Genomic DNA, 11,096 nt, shown 5'->3' with positions numbered 1-11,096 from the left:
TTCCTAATAATAAAAGCTGTTCTTCTGAAGTTGATGGGCTTGCTCAAGCGAGGTTAATATTAACTTGTTAAAAAGTTAACAATCTGCAACATCCTTCACTACACAAAGCCTGAGGCACAATGTCTGTCAGCAAAACGTAAATTCATCTCTGCTTTACCTTAGAGGCAGAACTACTAGCAAAGCTCGATCAAACATTACACCTTGTTTTTTGTTCACATAAACACTTCTCTCTAGACTATGCAGTTCTACCATGATAAGTCCAAAATTATCAGGTACTGCTTGACAGAACCAGAAAGAAGCTCCTGCTAAGTTTTTCCCCAGAAAGCGTCTTACACCCAGAAGTCATTAATATTATTATTTTTTAAATGCAATCACTTAATGTAACACTTAAGGTTTCATTTTAAAAGGAAAACAGAAAAATGAGAAGATTTCTGAGACCTTTCCAAAACAAGATTCAAAAAATGAGAGTTTAAAGGTGGGTGGGAAAAATCAATTACGTAAAGTATCACAAACTAGTAACAAAAATAAAATTCTCTATGTATTATCTCTTCTCCAGTAAATATAAGTTTACAAAGCTTTTAAAACAGCAGAACTTTTGATGTTACTAAGATCCAAATCTCAGGAGAAAAACTAATAATTGAGAATTGAACTCTCTGGTCCACACACAGAAAATTTACACTTTTGTGTAACACCACAGAGATCTACAGTTGCTAAGCTTTTCCCTCTGTAACAACACAGGATCATTAAGGACAATTTTCTTAAAACACAACGATGTGCAGCTATATTATTTCAAATTTTAAAAACAATGCCACATCTATTTTCCTGGAAAGTGCATTTTAATACTGGGAAATGTTCCTCCCTCCCCCCTCCCCCCCAAATCTAAGAGCAATTCAGGAACTGGTTTTAATAGATATATTCCAGTGTGACTTTATCCCACATTTTTTAAACAATGAAAAGAGACTCCTAAAATAAGTATAATGCTTTTCACTTTCTACTCTGGTGTCTTTGTATCCCACAGCAAAGTAGACTACAAATTCAAAGTATGAACAAATTCAGCCATACAACTGCATATTTTTCCTCAGTTAACAGACAACACCGCTACCTTCAAACACAAATGATACATTAGAGAAAGGTATGTATTGCTCCTCAGTGCCCAGACAAGTTTATAAATTGCTTCCACACCATGCCAACACACAAAGATCCAAATGGAGACAGTCCAGACACCGAGTGCTTCTCTAGTACATGCATACAGCAGCTAACCTCAGTGGTTAGTTGTGGCTAACCTCAGAAATTCTGTAATATATAATAGCTATTTCTTAACACGCACTATGCTAACTGTAAATAGTAATATTACACATATTTATTCTTGCGTAGGAACAAATCCTTCTCTGGCCTACATACAGAAACACTGGAGTGACATCTGCTGTTTTATATGCAGCTTTAGAAACAAGATTCTTCATTTAGCAGCCATTTTGATTAAATAGATGCCATGGCTATTAACTCCTGAAAGCAGGACACAAATGCATTCACTTATCTTCCTTTTAAATGTTGCTATTCTGTTAAATGCCGATACATGAAATCCTTGTAGAGATTTTACCTTTAAAATGACATCAAATGCATAGTTTTCCTTGCTTGACTATATAATATTTCAGTACTCAAAGGAAGAGTTCACGCAACAGTTTTCATTTTGAAAACTCTAAACTAATTTCTCCACTCTTTTGCCTCAGCTACTAAATACGTCATTTGGAAGTTCTGACGGCAGCAATAAAGAAGTGTGTTAGACTGCTCAACACAGGCCTTGACCATTTCACTTCCTTAGCATTTTGCATTGTGTAATTCTCATTGCTGACACACATAAAAGCACTTTATTTTCGAAGAAAGGAGGCAGCAGAGACATTGTTCTCTGTCTTATCTACTGCCTGATTAATCATGTTTCAGCTGAGATCAACTTTCAATTAGAAATGTTCCCAGCTGGAGAACATTAGCACATCTAAGTGGCCAGACCCAGCATTTCTTCACTGCCTATACACAATACTGAAAAAAAATATCCCAAGCTTTCTGCTCAAACTCATGCTTACAAGCAAAGTATCACAACAAAACAGCTCCATCCTGGCTTACTGAACATGTCTAGGCCAAATATAAAGCAGAGAAATAACTGCAGCACTGCTCACAGAAGTTCATCATGTTGGAGCAGTACAAGGAGAGTTTCAGGAGATGCTTTCTAAGATCAGGATTGTAAACAATTGAATTTAGGGACAATTTCAAAATATTTTTCCTTTTTTCATGCGAGTCCTAACGTAACCGAAGAACAGGAGGCCAGAGACATGGTACGTAAAACCAAGCAAAGAATTTCTCCTGCCTTTATTTGCTGCAAGGGCAATAATCGCTTACCTGCACGTAGCATGACAGAAAGCAATAATATACAGAGAAAACAAACTCACTTTTTTGAGTTGCAGCAGGGGTTGCAGTACTCAGGCACTATCAGAAGGGCCAGGAGTTGATCCTCTTGTTGCTGCGTGCACGCTCTTGGCTCTTCCAACTGTGCTTAAGCCAGACCTTTGCAGGCGTGGGGGGTCTTCCCTACAGAATGCAGCCAGAGTCCCACACCCAGCAGTTCCCATAGGATTCCCCTCCTCAGAGAGATTCTCCCTTCCAGCCGGCTCCCTGCTCAGGAAGCTCCTCAGTCACTAACCACATTTCCAGTTCTCATTTCTCCACAGGTACCACCATGTCTGCCTTCAGTAACAGCCACCAACAAGCATACTTTTATGTCCTCCAAAACCAGTGAAGCTAGGGTTCTCTTTGCCCTTTGTTGCCTTGCCTAACACAGCCCAGCCGCCTGGGCGCCATCTCAGAGCGGCACACACACCTCCCGAAGCGCCCTCTGCACGAACAATTTACAAACGTTGGCTCTTCCCCTTGCACGTTTGTTTAAAACCAGCGTTTTTCCCATATCTTCAACGGCAAACGAAGCAGGACTCACAACATGAACGCCCCTTCTGGGGTATTTCAGAGGAGCTGCAGGCAGTGGGGCTCTGTGAGGGCGCCGCGCTGCCCCCTGCTGGCTCCAGAAGGTTCTCGCTGCTTCCAGGGGGTGCGGCGGCCCGCGCTCTGGGCGGGTGGATTTAGAGACAGACAAATGTTCCTTGCAGATTTCCTCCTTTGGTCCTGTCAGGAGAGCGGGAGGGCAGCTGGCCAATGACACCCCACGGAATTTTCCCTTCAGAAGCGTGCTCCTCAGGATGATCCCACCAAATCGGCCCCTGTGCCTCCCGTCCTGCCACCACCTCCAGCCCCGCTCCACCCCCACAGATCCACTGGCACAGGAGCAGGGGAATAACACACCCCATAGCAATAGATCGGGGCACAACACCAGCACTGCTTCAGCCTCTCAAAGTCACAAAGTCTTTCAAAACTATGACTACGATAGTCACTGCATTTCCCTGAAAATCATTCCATTATAACCCTCGAGTAACTATTTATCAGCAGAAGTTCCTGCTTAGCGTCACGCAGAAGCAATGACTCAGAAGGGAGCTGAGTCACAGCTACGGACTGTGAAACTAATTCCGCCCCAACCTCCCACCTGCTCTACCAGTCCTCCCCAGGTGGAACAGATGAGACTAACAATAACATAAGCCTGAAGAGAGGAGATGCTAAGGATGGCTTTTAAAGTTGAAGAAGAGGTGCTTTTATAAAAGACATAACTGTTTATAAAAATGAGTAAAGTTACTGATAAAGGATAGTGTTGATGTTGTGGGATGCTGCTGCCTAGCAAACGCTTAGCAAATATTTCACAGTAACAGCAGGATGCTAGTATTTAATGTGAACCTGAAGAGAACTGATCTGTCAGAACAGAAAACAAGATAGAACACCAGCAGTCTGCCAAAACCAGAGCGTGCCCAGCTGTGGCCTTCACAGTGCATGGTGAAAGCTTCAACAAACTATTCTCACAAGCAAGCAGATTTGGAAGTTCAACTTTTAATAAAGATGTTTGTTGTAAGGTGAAAAATAAAAGTCTACAAGAGACATATATACTGTGAGATATTTCTGTGTATTAATGGCACACAGTGCCCACCAGCCAAATGCTGGAACCTGGTCTGCCATTGATTTTAGTGGCGTTTTTACTAAAGATGCATAGCTGTGACCACATTTCTGCTTCCAGCATAAAGAAGAAATGGGGAGATGCATATGACTAATTTTTCCAGGACAAGGTCTATCAGCAAGAAGTGAAGTCATTTCTTAATTGAGAAGTTAAGACCACAGTATACTGGCCAAAAAGTTATTTGTACTATGAAGCTCATTCTTGCTGGTAAACAAGTAGAAATAAAAAAGTACTAAAAAATATTTAAATAAACACTGTTATGTATTAGCAACAACTGCCCTCTTGCACAGCCAGTCTCCACATACTGTAAGCACGATGGAGGCACCTCTTTGCAATAAAGGGACCATGTCTGCATCTTCAGAACAGTAATAAATACAAATGCAGTTGAAAAATTTCTTGCTATGACATTGACTCATGGATGTTGACTTCTCTGAGACTGAACAGTTTAGTAGTCAGATGACTCACTTCACATGGCACTGCTGAAAATGTGACATACTGCATTTTGCTACTCAACACAGAAGATCAGTTTTAAAGTAAACTAATTTGTTTGTATATACTCTACTGTGCTTCTTACATAAGAAATATTTTTCTAACAAATTTTGGCAACAATAAAAACTTTCTTCTCTTACAGGGATAGATCTAAAACTATAATGTCTGGTTAGTCTAGAAATGCCTGAACACATTTGAAATATCTGCGTTGTGCTACTGATAGGGTAAGCTTCAGTTTCTCGAACTAATAAATCTGTTTTTACATAGGTTGCTACAAAATAAATGTGTTCTGTTTATTCCCATGGAAACTACAGCAGGTACAACAAGCACAGTAACTCGTTGACAGAGCACATTCTCAGCTACAAAACACTACTTTTGAATAGTCACCAACATGATGCGCTTTCACCAGCAGTGAACAAAAGCCTGCATGCTGTACAGAAATTTGCCCCAGAAGAGGCGTCCCAGTGTTGCTGTCACCACTGCTGAAACACACCACCTACCACCTCACTGTGCAGTGGGTATCAGCAGATGCATTTTCTTCCACACTGAGGAATTCAGTACCACCCTTTTACTCCACGAGCACTTCCATGTCAGACACCATTCTGTCAGGCTGCCCCTCTGCTGCCACCTGTCACACAGCAACAAAAAGAAATGGAATACTGGTGGGAAGTTTCAACCTCTACTGCCATACCACCAACATGCATTTCTAATGTCATGGACCAACGTAGTAGAATAGGAAACATTACTTTTGGAGCAGCCCTCTTTATAGCAGTTGAAGAGCAGTTTTCTTTGGTGTTTTGACGTTGGTTAAGAATGCAAGTGTTTAATGGAATCCTACTTGAAAATAGGATGTAGTAACAGAAAAACAAAGATGACTAAATTACTCTGCATTTTCAGGTCTTACTTTAAAGTTTTCAATACTTAACAGAAACTGAAATACCAAAGCGAGAAGCAACCATATTAAATTGGTTGCTTAAATGTGCTAACCCAAGAGGTAACAACTAATCCTCTACAGGTACAGGAAGATAGTAGCACAAATGAGAATTGAGTCTGAATTGCCCATAGGAAACCATGCTAGCTGCTTATTTATCCTTTTCAGCCACCCTGGGAGACAAACTTACTAAGACTGCGCCTTCGGGTATACACAATCATTTAGCTTCATTATTTCTTATGCTTTCATATTTTTCCATAGTATACTGGAAGATCAAGATATGAATAACTCCTGTAACAAATTCCCAAAGGATGCCTTTATAGCACTGAAGTAATCATTTCAGATCATGAAAAGAAATAAATTTAACTTCCTCTCCCCCAGTAATAAAATGATGTTCATAAAAATAAGAAGAAGTCTGTACAGGAGGTCTGGAAATATTTGCTTTTAATTCTACCTTTCAAAACTGAGTTATACAAGACAATGTCACTGTTTATATTCAGTACATATATTAAATCAGGAAAAATAAGCAGGCTACAAGTAATTCCGTTTTCTGGAAAGGCATGTCATGAATATTTGTTCCCTGTGACTGAAAACAGAAGGAGGAGAAAACAGATTAAAAAAAAAAAAAAAAAAAAAAAAAAGGAAGAAGAAATTGAAACCACCTTTTTTTCCCCTCACATGCATGCTGAAAATGAAAAAGCATCAACCAACCTCCAATCAGCCTTATTTAAAGATCAAAATAAGCCTGCAAAGCTCAAAGCCTTTCTTTTTAAAAGCAGCAACGCACAAAGAGTTAAGGGAATGGTGACTGGCACATTTTTGCAGCTTTGCTTCAATGACAGAAACATTATTTATAAGCCACCTTGTATTCTAAAGACAACAGTAAGGGTCCACTGTCTGAAAGCTTTTTTTCCACACCCCCAGTCTGCCTTTTTTTTTTTTCCAGATGTGTCATTACCTGCTACATTTAAGAGACTCGGTTTGAGTTTAATACCTTGCTAAACAAGTTACATGTGAATTGAAAATCTTCCAGCAATTTAGAAACAAAGTGCATACAGAAAAGGGCTAAAACATCTTCAGAACAAAATTTGAAAATAGGAAATGCAGCTTAAGGGACTTGCTAAGGAAGATATTCTCTTTTTACTTAAAACATTAAAAACAGTAATAATGTCTTGCCACAATACAAAGTCTATCTGAACACGTAAAGCTTTTGCTAAGGCTACATAAATCCTAATCCATATTTTCTCAGTAAGTCAATCAGTTTCCCCTACTTCTCTGAAGAGGCCATGGAGTTGACAGAAACATCCAACACCTTGCATTGTACAGGAAGACCACCAGGCAGACTCTTTAAATTCAGAACTATTTTCTGGAGAACATTTGAGTTTCTCAGAAAATTTTTGAAGAGGCATTTGGTCTTTCGGATATACTAATTGGCGCTTCATGGAATACATGGTTAACCATTCAGCAGTTTCCAACACGTTCAGCGTTTGAAAATGCCATGTCTGTAGATGAACAACTAGATGAATACTTACTGGCCAACTATTTGACTTAATTTCTGTCTGTCGTCCATACACAACCATTCCTAGGTACCTTAATATGTTATAGATTCTTAATTGGAAGCAGAGTAATATGACTGCACAACACAATTCACATCACAGAGCTAATTTTGATCTTCAATTATGCATGAGAGATTCAAAATCAAATTGGCTGTCTCCACAGCTACTTGCAGGCCATTAAACTTTGCAGCAAAGCAGTCCAGTGTCATAAAATCAGCAACCTTTACCGAAGGCTCTTTTGGGGAGCTCTCTATAGGAGAAGAGCCGAAGAGGGGTCGCAAATGTCTCCAGCTGAGATCCTTTGTGCTACTGTTTATTCCACAGCCACATTTTGAAAGTAAATCTGACCAATTAGAGACAGAAGGAAATCCTGATGGAACAAGCCAACAGTGTCCATAAGCCACATCAGTGAGAATTTCTCCATCATCGTGACTCAGAGAACAAGCTACAGACTCCAATGAGTGACAAAATGCATCAGCGATCAACTGGTATCGTGTCTGAGAACAATCCACATCTTGAAAACTGCTAGTGGGCAGACAGCAAATCTTTAAAGAAAAAAGAAAACAATTAGAATGGTGGATTTAGAGAAATGGCTTTAGTCAAACATATCAATTTTTTTTTTTTTTTTTTTTTTTTTTAAAGAGTTCACAGTCAACAGAAAAGTTAATTTGCTCATTATTTCAATAGGAAAAGCTTCTAGACTTGTCAAAGTTGAGTCCTGCACGATTATCATTCAGTTAAAGTCCACACATTTTTATCATAATACTTAAACACTACATACCTAAAGAAACAGTTACAAGTGCAATATCAATGAAATTCTGAAAAGATGCCATTAATGAAGTGCTTCAAAAAGACACCTTTGTTTTATGAACTCAGACAAACATGCAACATGCAATAGAAAAGTGACAAATAGAATAACTGTAACAGAAATTGTGAAATTCTTGACTGCTCAGTTTATTAAACAGCTTTAAAACACCCTTTCTCTTACATACCTTTTGTCTTAGGTACGAAGCCAAATGAGTTTCAGTACAGCCACCTCCTAACAATGCCAAGGGTTCCTTGAGTGTTAACTGCAACACATGCTCTGCAGTTTCACAGGCACGCTGAAAACCATATGAATTTCTCATTAAAAACAACATAGTAGGATTTCACCAAATTAAAAAACAACAACACAGCAAACTGGAATAAAGTTTTTAGTAATTCCTGATACTGACTTCATAAATTGAAATGTGAATATAAACATGTTGAGTGGCTTCCAAAGCCACATTTACTGAGTAAGAAATGTCATTATTCGTCCACACTCTGTAAGTGTTGAAATAAAAATGAAAGGTGTATTTCACTCTTTCTTTTGTAAAGCTGACTTATAAAAAGGTGACCTGCACCAACACCAGTTTTAGAGTAACTATTCAATAAAAAAAAAAAAAAAAATTACACTTCACTGCCACTGCAGGCAATGCTGCTGACCTTTTCCTGAGTAATTTATTTATGCTCCCATAAACCAATGGGAATGAAAACCTCTACCTTGCACTGACTTCAAGAATAGATGAAAACCGCTTGTTTCTGAACAAAAGGCACCAAACAAACACAAGCACTCCAAGGATTTTTAAGGTCTGGAAATGAAGGAGTTTCTAAATTGCTTTTTTGAAGTTTTCTAAACTCAACTAAGCTCCAAAGTACCAAAGTTCACTGTTAAAAAACCCACTGTATTTGTATTTCTCATTATTCTCATTTTTTCACTGAAAACATCACAACAGAAGTTTCAAAATTTGCTTACCTTCAGTTCATCCCAAGTTGTTTCATTTCTGTTACAGAGTATCAAGCTGCAAGCAACCGTGTCATTAGGAATTAGATGCACAAAGTGTTTGGAGGCAAAACTCTTGGCACACACGTCCTTCAAACTGCCGTAACAACTGGGAGACAGTGAATATATGGAAGCTATAGGCTTTGAACCTGTCCAATTTAAAAAAAAAGAAGAGAACAGCATGCATTAGTGTCACAGAATAGCCATCTGCTGCATTTCACAGAGCATCAACCTTTTTCCTTCAGGCTTTTTAAACATTGTATGCTCTACAATAATTAACATTTGAGTCTACACAGACAATCTCAAGCAGAAACCAGCATGTTTTCAAAGTGTAAGATTTAGCTCAAGATAAGAAGTAATTTTATCATTCTCATTAGAGTTTGAAAATAATTGATGTGTGCAAATAGTTGCTACAATTATATACTTCTCATAGAACAGTCAGTGATCATTGGTGCAGTAGATCATTGCAGCCAGCCAGTACAAGACCAAGCTCTTATGGAATTGCTTTTAGAATGAAAAGTAGCACTTCCCAGTCTGAAACACTTGCTCTGCTACTATGGTAGGATAAAGACAGAAATAGGAGAATTCCTGCTCCACAACATCAACATCAATTTAGAAAGGTTTTCATTATGAGACTAGCAGCAAGGGTAACTATTTTGTATACAAAAACAAACAAACAAAAAAAACCACTCATTACCTGTCACTTGACTCAGGGGTTCCATCACTGATAACCCAGCCCTGTCCACAACAATAACATGGTTATCTTTCAGATACTGTTTCAACGATGGATGGATAACTTTCTGGCACACTACAAGGCCAACTTCATCGTTAACCAACTGCTTTCCTACATTAAGCAACTGATCCAGCTCTGACATTTCTAAAGAAACTCTGCGGTGGACTGTTACTGTTCCTTCTTCTGGGTCAAAGAGGTCTCCTGACATGGACACACAGAAAACTGCTACCTTGACAGTGTCAGAGGAAGTTCTTTTGACAGAAAACAGTTTTGCAAATTGAATTTCTGGTGTTTCTATCAATAGCCCAGGAATAACTGCAGAATCCAGAACTCTTCTACCTTTCACAGGTACTGTTATACATTTTCCTAAAACAGGCTTAGTTTCAGGATGGCATGGAACAGTAAACATAAAAGCCTTTACAATTAGCACAGCAAGATGATCAACCTCTGTTTTATTAAGCATGCAAGCAGGTTTGCTTATTAATATGCTACGGACCAAACAAAGAAGAGTCTCAAGATTACTAAAATCCACAGACACTCGGCAAGCACAGGCCTCAGACCTGAGGTAGTCAGTACACAAGCTCAAAAGATGTTTGCTTATTTTTATGACAGTGCAAGATGCAATATTTAGGTTTTTAAAGCTTTCAATCAAGCTACAGCAAAGAATGGCAGTAAATAAGCCACAGTCACTGAAGCGGGACACATGGTTCTGCACAGAGGCTGTCAAAACCTTTAATACAGGGTGACTGACAGAAAGACGACCAAGTATGGCTGAAGATTGTGAAGTTAGACAAACGTAGCCTCCCATGCCATTGTGGAGCTGTTTAAGTCTACCAGCAGGCCCATAGCAAGATTTTAATATCGCAATTAACAGAGACAGTGGCTGACTAACTGTAGTTAAAGGTTCACTAGTAAATAATGAAGGCTTTTTAGCTTCCAGGCGAGACATTTTCAAAATTAGATTCTAATTCTGATATAAAAAAAAGTGATTTCACTCTTACTCAGATCTAGAATTCACGGCACTTTAAAGCAGTACATTTTTATTCTTTGCTGACGAAGATTACTATTTTAAATGTAAAACAATATGCTAAGTACACTAGATTCTGCACATCAGCCATCTCAAAATGAGGCTTAAATCCCAGTGTGAAATTGATAGTGACAGCTTTATAGCTACTTCATTCACGATGATCATCTCTCTTAGTTTCTGAATGTGATCGAGCAGATTTTTTTGCAACAAAGTTTACAAGCATGGTTCCAAAATGGAAACCTATAAGTGACAGTCCTGCCACAAGCAGAATGTTCTTTTTACTCCAGCTAGCTTTCCTCATCTTCTCTTCTGGCGATACTCACAGGTGATGTTTCAAAGTTAATTATACCTACAATAAAAACAAGATTATTAGGTATTAGCATAATCTTACACCAGTATCACACAGCTTTAAATGCTTTTTTTTTTCCCCCAGAAAAACTTCACATATGGAAAAAAA

The 11,096-nt window shown here is 38.7% G+C and overlaps 1 protein-coding gene across 1 annotated transcript; it reads right to left on the bottom strand.

The window, feature by feature from the left end:
* Positions 1 to 7,182: 7,182 nt before the first annotated feature.
* Positions 7,183 to 10,561, bottom strand: MKKS (MKKS centrosomal shuttling protein; the record flags this gene model as incomplete). The annotated part of the gene is made up of 4 exons (XM_079550247.1): positions 7,183 to 7,623; positions 8,071 to 8,181; positions 8,853 to 9,028; positions 9,577 to 10,561. The coding sequence occupies 4 exons, from the start codon at positions 10,559 to 10,561 to the stop codon at positions 7,183 to 7,185; spliced, it is 1,713 nt and encodes a 570-aa protein (XP_079406373.1).
* Between the last annotated feature and the right edge of the window lie 535 nt (positions 10,562 to 11,096).

Source organism: Tetrao urogallus (assembly GCF_951394365.1).
Source record: "Tetrao urogallus genome assembly, chromosome: 2".
In the NCBI taxonomy this organism is placed as follows: Eukaryota; Metazoa; Chordata; class Aves; order Galliformes; family Phasianidae; genus Tetrao; species Tetrao urogallus.
Note: the sequence above shows the minus strand (reverse complement) of the source record. Positions and strands in the feature narration are given on the sequence as shown.